This window comes from Neltuma alba, unplaced genomic scaffold, assembly GCF_004799145.2.
Source record: "Neltuma alba isolate B1F8T4 unplaced genomic scaffold, ASM479914v2 tig00012190_pilon, whole genome shotgun sequence".
Taxonomy (NCBI): Eukaryota; Viridiplantae; Streptophyta; class Magnoliopsida; order Fabales; family Fabaceae; genus Neltuma; species Neltuma alba.
The window spans coordinates 104879-128960 of NW_021636730.1; the positions used below are offsets into that span (position 1 = coordinate 104879).

General features: G+C 34.2%; 2 protein-coding genes across 2 annotated transcripts; both read left to right on the plus strand.

The window, feature by feature from the left end:
* The first annotated feature begins 10711 nt into the window (after nt 1–10711).
* On the plus strand, nt 10712–14677 carry LOC114724464 (transcription initiation factor IIB-2). The gene is made up of 7 exons (XM_028910819.1): nt 10712–11166; nt 12036–12060; nt 12654–12783; nt 12876–13006; nt 13138–13226; nt 13993–14069; nt 14309–14677. The coding sequence occupies exons 1-7, from the start codon at nt 10814–10816 to the stop codon at nt 14440–14442; spliced, it is 939 nt and encodes a 312-aa protein (XP_028766652.1). The 5' UTR covers nt 10712–10813; the 3' UTR covers nt 14443–14677.
* Nucleotides 14678–19979: 5302 nt separating this feature from the next.
* Nucleotides 19980–23159, plus strand: LOC114724463 (zeatin O-glucosyltransferase). Its single transcript, XM_028910817.1, has 3 exons — nt 19980–21149; nt 21515–21572; nt 23090–23159. The coding sequence occupies exon 1, from the start codon at nt 20072–20074 to the stop codon at nt 21065–21067; it is 996 nt and encodes a 331-aa protein (XP_028766650.1). The 5' UTR covers nt 19980–20071; the 3' UTR covers nt 21068–21149; nt 21515–21572; nt 23090–23159.
* Nucleotides 23160–24082: the final 923 nt, after the last annotated feature.

Genomic DNA, 24082 nt, shown 5'->3' on the forward strand with positions numbered 1-24082 from the left:
TTTTGAGCTTTGAAGGGATGGTTGGCGATAGAAGGAAGGAATAGAGGAAGGAGGCGTCTGAAAGAGGTTAGGACGAGAAGGGTTTTATATGGAAACGGAGGGCTCTGTTTTTCAACGTTGTGGGGGATGAATACATTATACAGTCGACAGCGTTCCTCGCATGAAAAGACGATGTCCCCTGTGACCCCAGGAGAGAAGGAGAGAGAGGAAATTCCGCAATAGCACAGCGTTTGGGCTTCATTCTGGGAACTAGGTGGCGCCTCCCTTTGAACATCAGCTCCACTATGCTTGATTACGCGCCTTTGGAGCGTGCACTACAGTTTTCTCGGCTTCAAGTTCAATGCGGCTCCTCTCCTGAGATGGTCTCAGAGCAGCAGTAAAGAGAGAAAATCCCCAGGCAAAATAGGGTATTAAACACCAGTGAAGAGAGTGAGGTGGCATTCATTAAAGAAATTACGTGATTGAATACTGCCTTTGCAACAACCAGTTTGGTACAGCATCGATTTGGCTCGCAGTTTGGCATGCAGCGTCGAAGGCTCCAGGAATAATTTCTGAAATATCCCCAATGTAAGGTTCATCCCCTCACTGTCGTCCGTGAATTTCGGTCATACCGATGGTTTTAATATTTAATTTCAGCCTATTATTCTTTTCGGTTATTGTGTCCTTTTGCTCTTTTTCCTTCTCGTGAATATCAATATTTTTACATGAATTTAAATTTAATATTAAAAAAAGTCAGTTTTAGTTATCTCCAATTTAATTAAAAATAAATAAATAAATAACCCAATCAATATAACGATCATTTGCGCTTTTTGCCCAACACATCATTCAAGATAGACACATCCTGTAACTTTTGAACCGAGAAGAATGCATTTCTTAGCGGAAAATCTAGGGTCAGGAGTATAACTGAAATGTAAAAGTGTTTTTTTTTCTTTTGTAAAATTATTCCATGCCGATATACTCATTCCTATTTTATGTATGATGTAATTTTTTTTAAAGATAAAATATTAGACATTAATATCATTTTTTATTTTTTTATTAATTACTGATTATTTTCACGGTATTCATGAATAGAGATACTTTTAAAAAATAAATTATGTTTTTTTATATGTTTATTGCTTGTATCCTATTTTTAATTAAATTTTTTTATATAATTTAATAGTTTGTATCATAGAAAAATGACTGTAGAGGAGCGTTAAGCGGGTATTGATACCTACGATGGCGCGTGGGAAGCGTGGAATTGGCCTGTTTCCGTGGACGGATGATGGAGGCTGGCGGCGCCTTCGTCAGCAAGCAGCCAAGCTCTTGAATTACTTCTTTTCCGATTCGGGTATATGACAAATAACGTTACTCCCAAGTCCTGCATTGCCCGGGGAATTGTTCATTTCTGGCCTGCCGCCTATTTGTTTTAAATATTTGGTTCAACCCTTGCTTTTCTCCATGGCAAAATTATATCTAATCCAGAATCGGATATTGAGTCACATCTTAGTTTTGTCCGCGTAAGATAAGATTCTTCGTTTGTTAGCCATATATATACACATAATTCCTCATAAGTATAAAAGCTAATTTATAATACAGTTTATATTACAAACTAAATACTCCTTCGGTCCTTAATATAAGACCCATTTAACTAATTTGATTAGATTAAGAAAGTTAGGTAAGTTTGTTAATTATAAGAAAAGTGACACATTTTTCCTAAAACACCATAATAATCTTTTTTAATACCCCTTTTCCTCTTCTATTTGATTATGGTTGAGGGAGTATCTATAAGGGTAATTTAAAGAAAATTAATAAATATGAGAAATGGGTCTTATATTTAGGACCAAAACCAACTTAAAAATTGGGTCATATATTAAGGACCGGAGGAGTATTATAATTAGGATTGAATGCGGTATAATATTAGATTGTTGGTAGCAAAGGCACAATCAAATATAAGGGCATGGCCTCGCCCACAGATTTGGTCTCAACGTTACCTGTGTTTGATTCTTTTGTTTTGCGTTTAGACTGTTTTAATTGTTTTAGTTCGTTCTCTTATGAATTGTTAAATATAACTGTACACATGACGCATATGATAGAGTAAATGTCATGTTTCATTTTTCAAAGCTGGGGTTGCTTAATTTCCATCATATTCTTTCAGCATGGTCCGAGTGTAAGATCTAGTTAATTAATTTAAATAAATTAGTTAATATGCTATGTTTTTTTCTTTAAAATATTATAAATATCTTTTTTATTTCCCTCCTCACTTTCCTGTTTAGGGGTGTTTGGTTTCCCCTAAAAGTACTTTTTAAAATCACTTTTAAATAAGTCGAGATAAAATTCATCTCATATACTCATTCAGTATTAAATATAAGACTTATTTTGTAGTGTAGGACTGAAGGAATATAAATTATACTACCAAATGAGTTTTACATTTATGACAGGAGGAGTACTTACTTCATATACTGTAAAATTACTTTTAAGACTATAATTTGATAACATCCAAACACCCATTTAATTATTGTTGTAACTTGTAAGAATATCAATAAGATTAATTTAAAAAAATAATAAACATATAAAATAAGTCTTATATATATAACTAATATCAACTCTCAAATTAAATTTCATTAGCCACCGGAGGAGCATTAAAAATATAATGTTGTCGGGGAAAATTTAAAACAAGAATGCTTCCATGCCTTCGCGGTGCGATCAGATGACAATATACTGCCCCACAATATTTGAATATAATATAAACAGATTAAAATAACACCATCAATATTCCATATAAAGCTATATAATTCACATAAATAAATTATAAGCAATGCATTTCACGCGAGTTCTTTTTTTGGAATTATCTCTCTCTTTTTTTCTGAGGTAAGTACTCATATCTTTCTATTAAAATTAATTCTGTTTAAGATACTGTTATACTAAAGGATTAATTAATCTATAAGTCCTTATAGTTTTAATTAATTTTGAATCAGATCCTTATAGTTTTTTTTCTTTTTATTAGATCTTTATACTTTCATCTATTTTTAATTAGATCCTTGCATTTATTCTTCTTTTTATTAAGTCCTTATAATTTCACTAAATTTTTAATCAGGTCCATCTAGCTTTAATTTTTATTTGTTAATTAAATATAAAATTAATTAAATAGATTAATATTGAAATATAAATATTAATAATTAAATTAAATTAATAATTATATAATAAAAATAGTAATATAATTAATCAATTCAGGAAAAAAAATTTAGAACAATTAATTTTTTTACTGAAAAAAATAAAATTATTATTATTCCTAGAATATTATTGTTTATAAACTATTATTAAATAATATATACTATTTTATGTTTATAGAATAGTACTATTGGAATTTATAAAATAAAGAATAAAAAATTCAAGGACTTAATTAAAAATAAAGTGAACTTATAAGGACTTGATTAAAAGAAAAATAAATGTAAAGACCTAATTAAAAACAGGTGAAAGTATAAGGACTTAATAAAAAGGAAAAAAATTATAGGGACCTAATTCAAAATTGGTTGAAACAATAAGGACTTGTAGATTATTTTTTAACAAAGAAACTATCTCATTTTCTAACTTAAAAATTCCCCCCTCTTTCCCTCGCAAAATAAACAATATCAATATCAAAAATATTTTGAAAAAGACATTGAAGGTGTTATGTTTTGGAAAAAAAAAAAACTCCATGATGTATTAGTTGGCATGAGGCAAATAGAGGGGATGGGAGGGGAGAAGATAGAAAGAAAAATTTTAATGAGCTCTATTTAAAAAATTGAAGAAACAGGGTTTTGAAATTTTAATAAAAAAAAGAAGTAATATAAAAAAGTAATAAAAATTAATTAAAAGTTTTTAGCCCTACTTTTTTAATTTTTTAAATCAAGTTTATCAAAATTTTTCTTCTCCTTCCCTCCTCTCATTTTTTCTCATACCAAGCAATCCCTAAGGATTTGTGTATCTTAATTTCTTTTACTTTGCAATTTATCTTTTTTTTATATGCAGGCAATATTCTTTATGGGCAAGTTAATAATGTTTTTTTTCCAGAACTTTACTTTTCTCATGTACATCCTATCTTTTCCCATCTGATTTATCATTACAGAGAACATCCATTACTCAATATTTCAATGATAGAATTATGAATTATCCTCATTTTTAATGATATGTCACTTTAGTTATTTACATGTGCTTTTATTTTAGACAAATAAATAATTTTAAAAGTTATAGGCGCTTTTTGGGACCCCGATTTGCAGGGGGAATGTGGATTCTGGGGCGAAGCATATGACGCGCTAATTGAGGCATTGATACCCACTTGAGCGACATCACTTTCAATCTTTCACGACCTCCCTTTGCATGCAATCCACATGCTTTGTTCTTTTGTTACTCGCTGCTCTTAGTTATTCCCAATATTTGGATACGTGTTAAGAGAATTTTCAATAAGAAAGTGTTCTGTTATAAATTATAAATAACTAAAAAAGATAATTCAAAAGACTGGGCACATTTTTTTATTACTATTTTCGATCTTTAATATAAGAGTTGATTAATTAATTTGAATATATTAAAAAAATTTGTTAAGTTAATTCTTTATAATAAATATGTGTCATTTTTTCTTAGAATATCCTTACTAATCATCTGTATTAGATATAATTAATTTGATAAGACATTTAACATATGCAACTATTAGAAAGATTATTTTAAAAAAATGAATAAATATAAGAAGCAAAGTAAATTGTAGTCTTATATTTAAAACTAAATTAAATGTCAAACTGGTTCTTATATGGAGAATCAGATGCAGTAATAATTTAGTTTTTTAATATCTACAAATTAATTAATTTACTTCTTAAACTGAGAACTAAGGTGAGTGATTAATTTAGTATTTAATCACCACGATTTGAAAAAACTAAAGACTGTAAAATAGGAAGGGGATGAGGCGCTAATCAAGGTACTGCGCCCCCTTTAACTAACAGATGACAACGCCTCACATCACATTCCTGTTCACTGCCAATCAAACAGTCTGATTCTCATTGATTTTGCAACATAATTATATTATTATTATTAAATTTAAATTTAAATAACATATAGACATTGCTCTCAGAGTTGTTTGGAATTATTTATGAACAACTTTTTAATTGTGATTTATTAAAATATATTAAAAAATTTATTTTAATTTATATAAATTGTGCTTATAAACATTTATATAAATAATGCTAAACAAGCGCCTGTTCTGAGTGCGCGCGTGCTGGGGTACGCATGGAAGTGAAAGTGTATATTTATTTGCTTTGTATTTTTGTGACGATTTCTACGGAGTTATTCTTTCCAGAACGAGAGAAATTCCCAAAGATGCAGCCATCCTAATCATCGTTAATGGAGACTTCCATTGTTAAAACTTCAATCCGAAAATAAATGAGGCCATTGAAAGTCCATCCATGACCACAAAGTCATTATAAGGAGCAAGAGCACTAATAATGAACGTCACATTAAACATGATTATGGGTGCTTAATCTCAATTGCCATAGAATGCATCTAAAACTTATGACAACACTAAATCCTATGTTCTTCTATGTATTTATTATGTAAAGTTTTTTAATTATATATGATCACGTGTCTTATATTTTTTACATGTATTTATATATTAATAATAATATTTTAAAAATAGCACACACCATTATGTGTAATTAAAAAATTTGACATAATTAATACTACTTCCGGTCCTAATTATAAGAGCCAATTGACTAATTTGAAAAGATTAAGAAAATAAATTAAGTTAGTTATTTGTTCTAAATAGGTGTTATCTTTCCTAAAATATCCTTACTAATCAAATGTATTGACTAGAACTCTTATTATTAGAAGGGCTACTTTGGAAAAAATGTATAAATATGAGAGACAAAGTGGATTGGGGTCTTATATTTAGGACCAAAATAAAAGTCAAATAGGGTATTATATTAAGAACCGGAGGTAGTATGAAAGACTTGATATAACTATTATCTTTTTATATTATATCCGTATCCTATTCACACTGAAATGAGTCTGGAGTGGAAAAATTATAAAATGTGAACGATAGAGGGGGAATCTCAGCAATGGTTCCTCCCCATGTCTGTTGCCATACTTGAATTTTATTAGAGAGTGGCTTAGTGTATAAATCGAACAATAACAGAAAGAGTTAAAGGAGCAGAATAATTGTGTAAAAAACAAAGCTGTAATAAAATTCAAGATAGGTTAAAATTCCCAGAGGGGAATTCCGGTAGTTAACCTTTTGGTAGTGTTCTTTTGTTTGGTATAAGAGTGTTTTACTTTATACACCATGAAAATACTTCAAAATTATGATTTTATTTTCACCTAAATATCCCTATAATTATGGACAAAGCGTCCTTTCAAATATTTCTTTTAACAAAGCTGGAGCCTGGAGGATCGGAGAATTAACACCATCGGCGCCAATTAAAAACGGGCACTACCTTGTCACGTTTGTGCTGTACAGTTTATCCTCAAGATAGAAACAAAAACGGCAACTTCAATAGTAAGTCATGACATGCTTGGCTATTTGCAGTTTCGCGGCATATTTATAAGGAAAAATAATTGCTCCTACTCATCAATTAAATTATTAATTAAAGGAATTTATGGTGGTAACTTAATCTCTGTCAATTTTTTGAATGCCCCCCCTGCCCTGTCATACGGTGGGTTCGGCTTTATATTTTTTCACCGGGCCAACCGCCCCAGCAGGTGGCTTGCTACAGGTTATGATATGTACAGGGGATCTCTAGATCAGATGAAGGGGGGAAAATTTTTAAAATAAACGTAATGCTATCCATATTTAAGAGATGAATTTAACATGTGAGTTAAAAATGGCAGTAAATTAACTGTTCTTTTTGTCACATACTGTAATTCATTGTAGTTCACTGCAACAGCCACTTTGTGGTGACTTAGCAGATACACTCATACACAGCACTCGAACATCATTAAAATTGGTATTATAAATGTCAATATAAAATATCAATATTTATTTGTGGGTAATAAATATGAGTAGGACTTATTCTTCAAATACTGCGTATGAAAAAATAGGTGATTAGATTTGATGCAGAGACAGAGAGCAAAGCACGTGAGCGTTGTCAGGTGATTTGAGGCAATGGTGAGCTCTGAAATCTGAAATCTCTGATCATCTGGAGGGGACACCAATGGAGGGCACCATTCCTCCTTCCTATTATCTCATGCCTACCAAATAATTTAGTGGATATAAGTCTTCGTGTGAGTGACAAGTCACGAGCTGAATCCCATTTGTATTACTTTAATTTACTAGTATTTTTATCTTAATTATAAAACTAATTGAATAATTTGAGAAGATAAAAAAAATTAAATTAGTTATTTATAATAAGTAGGTGTTGCATTTTTTAAAATATTTTTACTAATCGATTATATTGGTTAGAACTATTATTGTTGGAATAACTACTTTAAAAAAAACATAAATATAAAAAACAAAGTAAATTGAAATCTTGTATTTAGAATCAAAATAAAAATTTAATAAGATTTTATATTAAGAATCGGATGTAATATAATTTACCTCCTATGAGGTTATATTTTTGGAGTTTTTCTCTTATATATTTCCGAGTTCTGGACTCTGGAGTGATGATAAGCCAGTCAAAACAACTAGACAGGACAAACGGGGACTGGGGGATTGCCGGATTGGGGAAGAAAGGTTCCTCCTCCGGCTTTTTGACAATTTGATAATATGCACAGCTAAGTTATTATACTCTTTATATTTTTAATGTAACATCTTATTATTAAGCTTATTTTTTAAAAATGTAATACTTATTTTTTATATTTATCAATTTTTTTTAAATTATTCAAATTGATTCTCCGTTACCATAATAAGAAAGATGATTATGGTGTTTTAGAAAAAAACATGTCATGTTTTTTATAATTACTTAAGCGACTTATATAGTTTTTTTAATATAATTAAATTAGTTAAGTATGTTTTATATTAAAAAATGGATGAGTGGGTATATATATATATCCAATGATTGTGCTTATATCGCCCTTGCTATTAATATGAATGGCAGGCTTATTTTATTTCGCAAAAACAGTGTTAGTCTCTCGTTTTAATTAAATTAAAATGACTCGTTCATTCCCTGCCTGCTGGTATTCCCAGCAACCGTCTTTGTTTATAATAAAACACGCGAGCCCAGCTAACGATTTGATTGTGAATTCCTAACCCCAGCGAAAACGATCCCCTAACTGCACCGCACGCCCATACTACATTTTTTCACGATCATTCTTCTCTGACCATCCCCTGACTGCCTATTTTAATTTAATTATACCATGCCACGCATACAAATATATTCTACCATTTTTGTATCACTTCTCAATATTTAATAGGAAAAATCTCAAAAAAATTACTGTTAAATTTTAAAACTTCAAATTAGTATATATTACTATACTCGTAAAGAAAATAACTATATTTAAAAAGCAAATGACAATATATTTTTGTTTTTTTATTTATGCGTTCCGAACCTTCTCAAATCAGGTATCATCATAGCCCTTCTCCTCACGTTGGTAATCTTCGATTACTCGAATCCAGTGACCCACTATTACGTGGGTAATGTATTCTCCTTTTGTGCTTTCTTAATTCTTATGCATAACACAGCCATGCGTTAAAAATAAAAAACCAAAAATGCTTATCCGCGTGTATCAAAGATTAAAGAAGGTCCCATGTGACAAAACAAAGGGAGAAGGGAATTAAGAAGCTTGGGCCTGTCAAGAGGAAGAATCATACTAAAGGGGGTGTTTGGATATCGTCCCAAGCCACCCAAACCATAGTTTGGGGAAAGAGTGAGGCAAACAGAGAGAAATAATCTGAAACCACAGTTTGGGCTAAAACCATGGTTTCAGGAGAAGTGAATTCATTTTGCTTATAGTTCAAATTGAATAGTATGATTGTGCCTGTAAGAATAGATCTCAACAATAATATAACTTTCACACCCCTCAATTATTTTTTTATAAACATATTTAATTTTATATCTTATAAATATATATACACATATTAATTAATTATTAATTATAATATCCTATGTATTATTAATTATGTTGGTAAAAAATATATTATTAACAATTTTATTCTTTCAAATTAAAATATATTATAAAATCTATATTTTATGTAATTATCATATTAACTTGTCTTTTTTAGTAATTTTTATATATATATATATATATAAAAAGTGCTCCTGATAACAATTCTCTAAACACTCTTATTTTATTAGAATCACTTTTCCACAAAATCTATTCCTTACAAAATTTATTCCTCCAAGAATCTATTCTCCAGAAGTTATTTTCTAAACCATGATTTAGTTTCATCTAAACACCCTTTAAATTGTTTTGGCTGTGACTTTGAATAGTAACAGTACGAAAACACGATGAGGAAGGAAGATTTGGAGCGAATATTTCTTTTTTGCTAAATATATGTCTTGAATTTTAGTTTGTTATATTGGGAGTGATCAGTCCTTTGCGCCTGACGAGGTGAAGATAAACTCGAAATGGGAAGCCCGCATTAGGGGGTGTTTGGGAAACCCAAACCATGGTTTCAGAAGCATTTTCGCAAAACGAGTAATCTCCTCCACATATTTACTTCGTAATCCGTAAAAGCACTTCTGAAACCATGGTTTGGTTTCATCCAAACACCCCCTTAATTTGAACTGTCAACGTCCAAATTGCGAGAGGTTTTGGGGAAACTAACAGGCGCCTCTTAAATGACACTCTTTCTCAGGCCTGAGCATAGTAACGGGCCTGATCCCTGCTTGTTTATGAATCTCACAAGTTAACGGTCTCGCACTGCCCAAAGATGTAGGCCCAGTGAATAATACAACTTAATTAAAAACAGTAACTCTTTTTAATTCAACGCGGTGCTTATGAGTCCGTCCCATCAAAACATAAAATTTTATCCAGTGGAGGCAAGAGAAGTAATGTTAATCATAACTTCGAGTCCTTATATTTTGGAGTTGGGGGAAAAAAGTCCTCGTATTTTGTATGAAAAGTAAATTCACCTCTTGTTATTATTTTTTGCACGTCGAATGAGGAGAAGGGAGTAAAATCCCTCCTCCCTTGCCAGTCGTAACGATCAAACATTAATTACCCAGTAACCTGTTTACGATATTCTCCCAAAATTGTCAAATAAACACTTTTAAAAACGATGTTATTGAGTGTGACCAGTCTCTTCAAAAGCTGATTTCCTAATCAAATTGCCAGCCAAGATGACTTAGATTTGCAATCAAACATCACGCTTCATTGTAATTATTTTTCTTATTTGCAACCCCTTACTTCTTACGCAATTAAAAAAATTAACTGTTTTTTTTTTTTAAAAAAATCTTAAATTACATCATCTAGTATGTCTACGGCCGCCTCGCTGGAAAACTAATCGCATAGGAATAAGAATAACACGCGAAACACATGCCAAGCAAAAACAAGAACAATGTCAGCTCCTAATCCGTAAGCCCAAACACTCTCATTGGCCCAACTCAGCAAATCATCACATGAAAACTCTGTGACTTTCCTAACGCCAACGCGCCCTTCTGAAGACCATTTTATTTATTTATTAGTATTTATTTGTCTGTTTGATTTTTGACGAAATTCTTTCCATAAATACCAGCCCCCCTCCGGTAATTTCTCCGTTTCAGCTCATACAACCCTGGACGTAGAAACGGCCTTAAACCGCCAGAATCCGCGGGAAATTATTGCGACAACCCGCTAATCTAACAATCCCGTTATCGTGGGAACCCTAACCGGCACTTCCAAATCTGTAATTGAATTGAATTTGACTTCCTGATCTTGTTTGTTTTCGAGGAAAACCATGTCTGATGCGTTTTGCTCCGACTGCAAGCGCCAGACCGAGGTTGTTTTCGATCACTCGGCTGGTGACACAGTTTGTTCCGAGTGCGGCCTTGTTCTCGAGTCCCATTCCATTGATGAGACATCCGAGTGGCGTACCTTCGCCAACGAGTCGGGCGATAATGACCCGGTCCGTGTTGGAGGACCCACCAACCCTCTTCTGGCCGATGGTGGCTTGTCAACGGTGATAGCCAAGCCCAACGGAGCAACTGGCGAGTTTCTGTCATCATCCCTTGGAAGGTGGCAGAACCGCGGGTCGAACCCGGATCGAGGATTGATTCTGGCTTTTAAAACCATCGCAACTATGTCTGATAGGTTAGTTAGGGTTTGCTTATATTTATGAATTTCCTGCTAGCTGTGCTTTCTTATTGAAAATTGTGGATTTTGGCCTTCTTTTACTTGTTTGTTTAATAAGAAATTTGTTGACAAAGATGATATTCTGTGCGGAATTCCCTGCCTTCAAATTGGGATTAAAATTACCCTTAAGGGTAAGGGTTGGATCCTGACCAAACCCTATTGTAACTTTTCTGTATTGATCACATCTGCTTGGTGTCCCGAAATGCACTCCTTTAAACTAGGATTAAAGTAGTTGCCATGACAATTTTGCATGGAGAAAGTGTTGTTATTATCTTGTACTGTCCCGGGTCAGGTGTTGGTTTTTCTAATGTTCAAATCTGTCCCTGCAACTTCCATTTCATGGATTGGTGGTTTTAGCTTTTTCTTCTTATCACTTATATCTTGGGAGTGAAGTATGAAATATCGGCTTCTTAACTCTCTCAATTAGTGCATTGACAGTATGATGGACTATAATGTGAGGTCTGTCTCATCTAGTGATCGGTAGGGGGAGTAAATAAAGGCTAAAACTAAGGGCTGCATACACCGTAACTTGTATATTTGGAAGAATGCTAGTTTACCAGTCATACTGGGTAGTAAGACAATCCCACCTTTACTTATCCGCAGGAAGAAGTAAAAGAAAAAAAACAGGAAGAAAAATGATCCTCTCATTTTTTCCTCATAATTTTTGTGATTAATTCAATAAATTCCTTGTATGAAACTGCTAATGTCAAAACACTGCTCCTTTTAACTTCTCTGTTCGTTTCTCTCCAAATTTGCATTTATTTGGTATATTTTTCAAATGAGATAAGTGAATAATCAGCTAACGTGGTGGCTGATAAATTTTTTAGGTTGGGACTCGTTGCAACTATTAAGGTATGGCATATTATTATTTTGGACAACTTTTTATATCAGCACTAATTTCATGATCCTCCATATCCTTATGCTTTGCATGTGACTGTCACTATTGACTTTGGGCATGGAAGCTTAGCTGAGTTTACTGAAATTATACCGTCCCTCAATTTCTTCTGTTCATGGAGTAGTCAAATTATAGGCTAGTTACCATTATGGTACAGCATTGTTGGAATCCTGATATTACTTCTAATATGGCTTACATCATTTGAACTTTGACGTTAAATTGATTCAGGTTGCTGACGTGGTAAAGTAGAAGATAAAACTTCACTATCTGAAACATGAAAAATTGGCTGATTTTTGCTTTCTACAATAAAACCTGCATGGGCTTTTTTTGGGGCCCAAAGACTGTATGGGCATATTTATTTTCAAACTGTCAGACATGTTCTTCATAAGGCAACTAGTCATAGCTAGATTTTAATTGATATTGCTAAGTGCTGGTCAGGGTATTTCTATGCCCTGCCGCAATGGAAAGCGTATCTCGACAATGCTTTCATAGATGACAATGGCTAAATGCTAACCATGTTTGTTCCTCTCATGTTGCTTTTGATTTGAAGGACCGAGCTAATGAGATATATAAGAGGGTTGAAGATCAGAAGTCTAGTAGAGGAAGAAATCAGGATGCATTATTGGCTGCTTGCCTCTACATTGCTTGTCGACAAGAAGACAAGCCACGCACTGTAAAGGGTACATCCTATGATTCTTTTAACATCTGGGCGCTTCCCAATTTATGCTTCCCTTTGTAAACGAGCTTCCTTGAACCTATGGATTTCAACCAGAAATTTGCTCTGTTGCCAATGGAGCCACAAAGAAGGAAATTGGCCGAGCAAAAGAATACATAGTGAAACAACTCGGTTTGGAGAATGGTCAGTCAGTGGAAATGGGAACAATACATGCTGGAGATTTTATGGTGAGTTTTCTTTATTGAATTAAGCACATCTTGTGATCTATTGATTGGTTTTTCATTCCTTTAATAAACGTATTTTTTCATTTTTATTATCAATTTAGTATCACTAATATTGGTATCATCATAATCTGTAGAGGCGATTTTGTTCTAATCTTGGTATGAACAATCAAGCTGTTAAAGCTGCTCAAGAAGCAGTGCAGAAATCAGAAGAGTTCGATATAAGGTATATTTGGATTTGTATTTATATTTTATTACCGGTTACTGAAACAGTGGTGATAAGCTAACAACTATGTAGTCCTATTGCTTACACATCTATACTTTTGCTGTAATATTTAAACTGATTGCTGGATGCTGATTTTGACTTTGACCAAGATAGTGCTGCTTCTACAAGGAAAATAGCTGGCAATAAGTAGAAGGTCTAAATATTGCTCTGTGTGAATATGAAATTAGGATATTAACTTTTAAGATGAGAGTTTTATACTGATTTTGGCTGGGCCAATTAACTTTGGATTTGCCCTTAGCTCTCTGAGGACAGGGCTTGGCAGGAGATTATGGGTCAGAAATATATTAGATCTTGGGCTCTGACTTTGATGTGTGCTGTCTGTAAAACGTGATAGGTAAAATCTAAGTTGTATTACCGTGATAAAATGCATACTTGTTAGCTTTAGACTAGCGTTTTGTAGATCACGTATATCATGCAAATCAACTTTGTACCGAAGCTACTGCCAGAAAGAGCGAGACTGTGGGTTTATTAATTTCCCATAAACCGCTACATTGGAAATCACACTGTTCATAGAATGGATCCACTTCTGCCTTTTTATATTTCCCATCATTAAGCCGAACTCCATCATATCCAGCATTCACAAGCAGACAGATTCCGCAGTTTGTGCTTGTAATGGTATTAATGAGTCAGATGGCTTATGACATTTTATCTTCTCGTAGATTTAACTATGTCATGACTGATGCTAATGAGCTTTCCGATCTTCCAGGAGGAGCCCCATATCTATTGCTGCGGCTGTTATATATATCATAACTCAACTTTCAGACGATAAGAAACCTCTAAAAGGTTCGTTATTCTATTTAGAGTGGAAGTTTAGTTATGGAGGCATTTAGTACAAAGCTTTGATGGACTCCATTGTTTATGAAAACTATGTTGAATTTCATATGCCGTTACGGAAAGATTTTTGATTTTGGATCAAATTGGTTTTAAACTTAGATAGTAAACGGTTTCCATCTTTATCTTTACTTCAGCATTCTGAGCTTATGGCCGTGCTGTTTCTATAAATGTATTTGATTTGATGGCAGATATATCAGTTGCCACCGGAGTTGCAGAAGGAACCATCAGGAACTCCTACAAGGATCTTTATCCACATGTTTCGAAAATAATACCAGCCTGGTATGCTAAAGAGGAGGATCTCAAGAATCTTTGCAGCCCTTGAATTGTAGAGCAACACAGTAGCAGCCTAATTTAGATGCCATCGCAGCGTTGTTGTTTTTTGGATGTACTGAACTGTTTTACATAAAATGAAAGTGCAATTTTATTTTATTTTATTTATTTATTGTTTTCAGACCCTCCCAATTTGAGTATTTTTGGGGCGAGGCACCATTCAAATATTAAGTTTAGTGCTGTGAAGAGTTGATGTTTGTCCAATCGGGAAACCGTCTGGGCATCAATATTTATTCTTTGCTGCCTGCCTTAACCACGCACGGGTTTGCTAGTTGTCTCTCTTTCACTTACAAGTCTTCAGAAGAAAGAGAACACGGATTAAAGACGAAGCAAAATCTACGTATTTATTGGGAATATTTTTTTTTTTCATTTATGTGCTCTATTTAATAATATTATACATTATTTTAAACCTTAACTACCTCTAAATTTCGAATTTCATTTTTTTGAACTGGGGTGTTATTGAAAACAATTAATAATTATATGACTTGTGTTTAGGGACAAGATAACTCAAAAGACTTGCAAATGAAGACAGGTGAAGTGCATAAACTTTGCGGTTCGGACTCACCTAATCGAGCTTGTGGAAGCACGATTCTATTCTTCAATCCAATGGCAGAGCATGCGAGAAGATTTGTGAGACTTTCACTGAAAAATATCATTGTGATGTTGGGTTAATTCTGAATAAGTAGTTATCTGATCACCACAACTTTGGTCTAAACGCTGGTTGGCTGGGATCCTCTTTGGGTTTTCTTATTGATGTTGGCCTCTTCATTAAGTAGACACGTCAAATCTTCGGCAAAACCGTTTGTTTTAAGATTAGATCATGGGGTTAACCAGAAATGATATTTACAAGTCCCAAAACAATCCATAGCCAGTAATGGTGAAAAAGGAACTAAATCCAAAGTGAGAAATGTATGTACAGAATCCACATCAGAGTTGTAAATGCATGTTGGGGATCCTGTGGACAAACACTACAGAGCTATAAAGAGCCTGCTGGCTGGAAAACTGCTAATTATAAACGCGCGGAAAGCTTCAACGTTGGATGCTGCAAAGTAATACGAGGTGATGATGCAAGTGGGGGTATATGTTGTCGGTGTATTATGGGGATTGTATTGTTATACTTTTAACAACTTTGTGTTGCCATTTTTCACCATTTACTAGTACTGGTAATTCATTTTAATTATCCCCCCTTTTGTAATTTTATTAAAAGAATTTGAACTCATAATTTCATGCTTGAAAAGATTTGAAGGAGGCCATTGATGTCGATTGAGCTTTAAGGTCCCGACACCATCTCTTTTGTAATTACTTAGTTATACAGTGTGATTATTTTTTCATTTTTTGTTTAAGACTTTTCACTTTAAAAAAGTTTTAAAATTAATATTGGCTTTGATCTTCAACATAAAATCTAATTCATAGTTTAAATTAAACTACAAAACTAAATCTTATATTAAAGATCAGAGTTAATATTAAATATTATTCTTTTAATGTGAGGTAGACTGTGCATGAAAGAAATTACTTCTTGTAGTCTTTATCATAACCATAACGACTTCTTTATGGGCAGAAAGTATTAATACTTTTTATAATATTTCTAATTAAGTATAAAACTTCTAGAGTAATTAACTTTTATTGAGAATAAATTTAATGTTTTACAGGATCTAACTAAGTTTGTTAATGTATATAAAGTTATTGATAAATGTTAATAATAAAGAGAGGAGGAAATAGTGTTTTAGGCAAAAGAAAAGACCGAAGACGTTCATATCATTGGTGCAAGCAAGGTTTGCTTCCTGTTCTAAATGCAACACTCTTATATTAGTATATATAAAGGTCTTATATTTAGAATAGGAGAAGCATTTTACGATGCTCTCAGGCCGAGCAGGAGAAAAGAGAAGGTGCCCATAGAGTCATAGATTGAAGATGGTACAGATATTGTTGAGGGAAGTAGTGGTAGAAATGGGGCGTTGAATTGTCGTCTGATGAAATTTCAGCCCAATAATTGTTCGATTCAATCATTGGTTACTCCCACTATGTGCCTTCCACAACCTATTTCTGCCAACAAAGAAGAAACCAATAAGCAGTGAGCACATTTCAGTTCAGATTGAAAGATCTGATGTGACGTCTTAAGTTAATGTAAAAGCCTACCGTCTCAAAGCCTACGCTGAAAAAATATTTGGTTGTAATCAAAAGTGTTTTTTAAAAGTATTTTCTTAAAAATCAAAATAAACTCCTTTATATGTTTAATTATTTTTAAAACTATGTTTTAGTTTACAGAATCTAATTCCATACTTTAGTGTATGCTTGGGATATTTTTGTGTTGGCGTGAAACAAGGTTTAAGCTCGTAAACACAATTTCAAATACTTCCATTTTCATTGGCTTTAAAGGCATGTTGGCTTTACTTCAATCTTAATTTGACGTGTCAACTGTCGGTTTGAAGTTTTTTTAAAAATAAATTTATAGTGTGATAATTTTTCTTCTTATCGGGACAACTATAAATAAACACACACACCCCATAGATTTGAACTTGAAACCTTCCCCCCATGGAAGAATTTTCATGCCTCCACCATTGGCTTAATCTGATAACTTAAATTTAGTTTTAAACATATCATCATTTAGCCAGGAAAAAACAGACAAACTTTTCGACATATCAAGTCAAGGAGAGGATGATTGAAAGATAAGTTTCTGCAAAATGAAAAGAATTTAGGTAGTGTGAGTCAGTGTGACATGGATAAGGCCCTTGGATGATCTGAAACTCCACACACAGTTCATGGGTAAAAGGCTTTCAATTCTAAAATTTTGGAGTGTGAAAAGACATTGTTCTTTCATTGTCGGCCCCACTTTCCACCACGGATCCATTCCTGAAGCTACCTGTCGTTTATCCATTGGTTCTTCCCTTTCTGCCACCAACGTTCAGCTCAGCTGCCTTTTATCTTTTTCCCCACCCCAAACTTTTCTCCAGGCTCTTCACAATGGGGCTTGTTTTGGAACCTAAACCGTAACAAAGCTTCTGTTTTTTCTTTTTCACATTATTCAGAAACCATTGCTATGAGATTACGGCTCTCAGATATTGAAACCTTCAACGATGTCATCAATCATAACAGCAAAAAAATTGAAACAGGTAAGCTGATTTATCCAATCCCATTAATTATAATCGATGTGCAAAGGGCCCATATGCTGGAACCATATCCAGAAGGGCCGGGATTTAGTTTCCACAAGAGAGAGAAGAAAATTCTGATTGGAACTGTTAGCTTTTAGAATTAATTTCTAGCAGGACCCAGACGCAATCGTTGCATCGTTATCCCAGCAGCTGTATTAATGAATGAATGAATGCGTGGAGATGCAGGGAATATACATATCTGCTTGTGCAGCTGGCAATTGAAATTGAATCTACAGCTCTAAGAATTTATCTGATTCAGGAAGACATGGCCTTCATGTTTCGGCCTTATCTTTTCGTGGATAGGAATGGGTTTCCTACTCCACAATAGATGGCAGGACAAGACCTATTCCACTGGGGTCTTTTTGGTACTATGAATGAATTAAGGTTAAATCGGGGAAGAAAAATAGAGAAAACAACGTGGAGAACGTGGGAATCTGGAAAACCATCTCCCCTAAATATGACTCCCACCACCAAAGTAGATAGATACTCTTAAATATCATATATGAGTAAAACATACCTCAGCTCAACAAGTAGTTGCCCGGTCTTTCAAACTCTCTCACAGTGTACCTGCCGAAGTTTTCCCCTCATATGAGGTTATCTTTTGATAAGTGACAAGTGATGAATAAAGGAAATGGTCCTCTGTGGCCATAAAACTGGCTCCAGCTATAGTACTCGCCGGGTTGTTCAATTGGTCACTGTCAAAACAATCCGATAATCATATACATCACTCCGGCCAAAACCCTTCCTAGATATCTGATATTGCATATCCAAATATTTCTTCAGAGGTAAGAATTATGATTGGGTCATGAAGAATTGCCATTTAGCTAATCAGCTATGGTGAGTTTTTAAGTACTTGGCAATGACAGTGAACTAATATGATAAAAAAACGAGAATGTGAAGGGAATTTAGATATGGAAACCAGAAAATTAACAAGAAGAATCGAGCAAAAGACCCAGGAAAGATAACGTTCCTCCCTTGAAAGAATGACATGCATCGTATACAGTAAGTGAGAACTATGAAATAAACCAAGTGAGATGTGCTTTTGGCATGCCACGTGAGGGAGGGATCATAAACATGTGTAAAGGCCGCTTTCCATGTGATTCAATACCACATATACTTACCAGCTGGGTAAAAATATGGAAAAAGAGGGATAAAGTAAAATTTAAAAGCTCTCACAAGTCATCGGAGAGATGTGAAACTTTCTTTTCATACAACTTTCTCTGTCTCCTCCACGAGGGCGACCTCTGAGAACTACAATTACAGTTCGACACGGGCACGTGTAAAAGGTGCTGAGGCTTATTGCAGGCAAATTGAAAGTAAAAATCACCATTAAAAATTTAAAATTATGATGCATCAAATGACGGGGAGTGAGGTGATAGCCAAAACTAAAGATTTCCAGTTTTGCTAGCAGCCCCAAAAATCTTAACTCTTCATTTCTCTGGACTTTATACCCCTTTCCATTTATGGAAAATGCTTCTTCATATGATCATTCTTGATGCCGAGACAACTAATTTAACTGTGGTGGGTCTCCTTTTACATTCAATGCAATCGTACAACACACTTGTATATCCATGTTGGACATGCGCCTAACCTCCCAATAATTTCACAGGTAATTTTCCATAGCAATACTTTTCAACAAAAAGTTAAAGAAGGTAGTGGCAACCAGCAACGTACCAGCAGACTTGTGTTATTCCGAATTACATGCTCTCATTCCATACCTGGTCGCATACACGATCACTGTAAACCATATAAAGGCTATTATCTTCAATCTTTTTCTAGTTAAGTCTGGCAAATGATCACTGTCACCATTGAAAGCTTATTTACTATTTCACGAAACCATGATTATAACGTCATGTAGTTATCTGTCACTAAAAATTTTTTTTTATATTGCCATAACCCCCGAAAATCATCTTTCTATGTGCTGTAAATTTTAAATGTCTGGTTCTATAAATACCCAGCATGCTTGCATAACTGTCATCCAAGCAACACAGTAGTTATCTTCTTCTTTGTAGCCAAAATTCATCAATGATTTCCAGCCGCCAAAGTTCCCCCATGTCTTCCAATTACCAAAGCCATAAAAACCATAGCTCCAATGTCTTCCATCAAAGCCAAGTGGTAGTGGCTGTGGTACCTTTTCCGGCTCAAGGCCATCTCAATCAGCTTCTTCATCTCTCTCGCCTGATCTTGGCACACAACATACCTGTTCATTATGTTGGCACAGCCACCCACAATCGCCAGGCCACAGTTCGGGCCCAAGGTTGGGACCCGAAGTCCATTTCAAACTTACATTTTCATGACTTCAATATTCCTTCTTTTGTTACTCCTCTTCCCAACCCCAATGCAGAAACCAAGTTCCCTTCTCATCTCCTTCCTTCCTTTGAGGCCTCCTCACATCTACGTGAACCAGTGGCAGCTCTTCTGCGATCCCTTTCGTCTGCAGCTAGAAGGGTTATTGTGATCCATGACTCCCTAATGGCGTCTGTGGTGCAAGATGCCACTGACATTGCAAATGCTGAGAATTACACTTTTCACAGCGTCTCTGCCTTTACCATGTTCTTGTATCTCTGGGAGGGAATGGGAAAACCTTTGATAGACAGCACTCATATCCCCAAAGAAGTTCCTTCTCTTGAAGGATGCTTCCCAACCCAATTCCTAGATTTCATTGCTTCACAGTATATATTCCATAAATTCAATGAAGGGTACATTTACAACACAAACAGGGCAGTAGAAGGTCCATACATGGAGCTAATAGAACGAATCAGCGGTAGCAAGAAGCACTGGGCTCTAGGACCGCTCAACCCTTTGACCATTGAGAAGAAAAGTAATAAAGCAAGGCACTTAAGCTTGGAGTGGCTGGATAAACAGAAACCAAAGTCAGTGATATATGTATCTTTTGGGACTACAACAGCCTTCACGGAGGAGCAAATCAAACAGCTTGCGATCGGATTGGAACGAAGCGAGCAAAAGTTCATCTGGGTACTAAGAGACGCTGATAAAGGTGACGTCTTTAACGGAGAAGCTAGGAGAGCTGAGCTTCCAAGGGGATTTGAAGAGAGAACTGAAGGCATTGGATTAATTGTGAGAAACTGGGCACCCCAGTTGGAAATTCTAAGCCACCCTTCAACGGGAGGGTTTATGAGTCATTGTGGGTGGAATTCGAGCATGGAGAGCATCACTATGGGGGTGCCAATAGCAGCATGGCCAATGCACTCGGACCAGCCAAGGAATAGAGTTCTGATGACAGAAGTGCTCAAGGTTGGTTTGGTTGTGAAGGACTGGGATCGCAGAGATGAGATTGTTACTGCCTCAGATATTGAGAATGCTGTGAGGAGATTGATGACAACAAAGGAAGGTGATGAAATGAGAAAGAGGGCAATGAACCTCGAAAATGCTGTCCGGTGGTCAATGAAGGAAGGAGGAGATTCATGTTTGGAAATGGACACTTTCATTGCTCATATCACTAGATAGAGTATGGTCCTGCTTTTACTACGCCTTACCCGCCAAACGATGTTATCGAACGGAAATGAGGCAGCTTTCGTTGTGTACGCAGGTATGAAGGTCAGAATAGCCTTAGCCCCCACAAGGCTCTGCCTTTACTGTGTCCCATTGAAAGTTTCTTCAACGAGCATCTATTATTATTTTCTATTGCATTTCCTATCCTGTCATCCAGATCTTGATTTCTTCAGCATTTTCCCTTGACTAGTCAAGTGGGGGCATAATATAAGTTCTAAGCTTCAGAAATTCATGACTATCCTTCGACATTGACAATTTTCATTTGACATCTCAGTTACAGTATAAAAATGATCAAATCATAGGTTTGCTTTACCATAGTTCCTACTATTTTCATCTTTATATATTTTTGCCATTCTCCACTATCTCACACTCTCAAGGGACCGTTCTTTTTGGTTTTCACAGAAGCAAGCGATGAGGTGGGGAAAAAAATTCGGCGCTACGCCCACAAAAGTTTTAAAAGGTTCACGTGTAGCTTAAATAGTTATGTCAGACCAGAAAATTGATACTAATTCGCCTACATTACATGTTTATTAATTTTTTTTAAATTAATTTTATTAATATTTCTCCAACAGTAATTAAGCACGAAAAGAAGGAAAAGAATTAAGAAATATATTTAGAATATTTAAAAAAAACATATTATATTAACTAATTAAACTAATATCCTTAAGTTACTCAAATTAGTTAAGTTTTATATTAAAGATGATAAAAGTATTGTCCTTTATGCCATTTTTTCCCGGCTTTTTCTGTTTAGCCAGAATAAGCCTCATGATATTCATATTACCTTTAGTTTGAATTATAAGACCCTATTAATAATCTATAAACAGGATCTTCTAATTAGGACTGAAATAGTATGTTTTTGGACGGAAACCTACCCAATCCTTGGAAATTGAAATTGAGTTATTGGTAATGAGTTTTTAAAAGAACTTGTATGTTGTATAAAACTTAGGGCCTGTTTGGTTTGAAGGGAGGGAGGGGGAAGGTTTCATCCTCTCCTTGTTTGGTTTGATCAAAAAGGAGGGAAGGAGGGATATTTAATGATTCCTTGTTTGGTTCAAGAAGAGGAAGGAAGGTATGATAGTAATTAATTTACCATTTTACCCTGACATATTAGTTTATATTTTTTATTGATATATTATATAAATTAATTTACATCTTAATTTAAATCATATAATTTAATAAAAATTCAATCTTATCATGTTAATATGTGCATTAAAAAATTGGTATAGTATTTTTTTAATTCTAATTAATATAATAATATATTTGAAATAATCAAATTAACAAATTTTATATGCTCTAAAAAAATTGAAATTTTATTCTCTTTAGGCTATGCCTTTTTCCAGCTTTAAAATATATTTAATAAATAATATATTTATAAAAAATAATTAATTTTATATTATTATAATTTTTTATTTTTATAATAATTTATATTAATTTTTATTATATTATATTTTTTAATTATAATAATTTATATTTTTATTTTTTACTTAGGATAATATATTTTTTATTTAAAATCAATATTATAATAACATATTTTATGGATGATTGTAGAATATTAAAAAAATCATAAAAGTATAATAGTCCAAAAATTTAGCTCCCCTCCAAAAACCTCCAATTTGGAGGGGAGCTAAAATGGAAGGAGGGAGGGGAGGGGAGGGGAGGGGAGGGGAGGGGCTCATTTTCCCTCCCCTCCCCTCCTCTCCCCTGTAACTAAACACACCCAAACACACATAATAAATTAAAATTTCTTTAAATTGACTCCCAAATATTGGAGGAGGATTTGTAAATCATCAAAGGATGATTTTTTGATTTTTTTTTTCAAAAATCACCTTTCAATATTTGTGAGTTTTTTTTAGCCAAAATATTTATGAGTTAAATTGATAAATTTACGACTTATTTTTTAAGGAGTTATTATTCTTCCAAACAATGACTCAATTTTGTGAGACTCTAATAATTTCCTTTTTTTTTTTTAATTCGCAGTCCATACCCACCATACTTTTTTCTCTTGCCAGTCTATACCCACCATATCTAATTGCTGCGACCACGTGCATGTGCAAGTGCACCTGCACCTGCACCTGCAATCTACTATTCTACTCTCTGAGTCGGCATTCACAATGGATACCCACCATGCACGCCACACAGTACAACTTGATAATTTCTTGGGAAAATTACACTCAGGTCCCATGGAGCACAATTAATATCAACAAAGTCCCTGGAAATCGCGAAATGATTTTGAAGTCCTTAGGGACCTGGGTGTAATTAATTCTAATTGTGAAATTACCTACTTACCCCTGTTAATTTTATTGCAACAATTTATTTACAACCTCAACAGTGGCTGTTGACATCCCAAGAAGAAGTGATTAACAACCTTGACAGTGCTCATGACAACTCACTCTGTGGGATAATTGTTGACAACCCGAGAAGAAGTGATTGACAACCTCGGCAGTGCTCCTGACAACTCACTCTGTGGGATGCCAGGGGCGTTGCTGAGGTTGTTAACCACCTTTTCTTGGGTTGTTAACAGCCACTATTGAGGTTGTAAATAGGTTCAAATTAACAAGGGTAAGTAGGTAATTTCACAATTAGAATTAATTACACATAGGTCCCTAGAGACTTCAGAATTATTTTGCAATTTCCAGAGACTTTTTTGATATTAATTATGTTATGTGGGACCTGAGTGTAATTTTCCCTAATTTCTTCCCTCTCTCATACAACCACTATGTGATGTATCCAACTTGAGTTAAAGCTAACTCTCCTACGGTGATTTTATCTATCCATAAATTTATTTTTTTTTTCCCAATTCACTCTCTTTTTTAGCGAGTCCTGCAGATTTTTTAATGTGTTAACAAAATACTTTTCATTCAAAATACTGTTTTTTTATCTGTATAAAATCCTGTTTAGGCCCGATAATTGGCCCAAAAATAGGCCCAATAAATATACCCCTGTGTACTGAGGAGGCAACGGACGTACAAT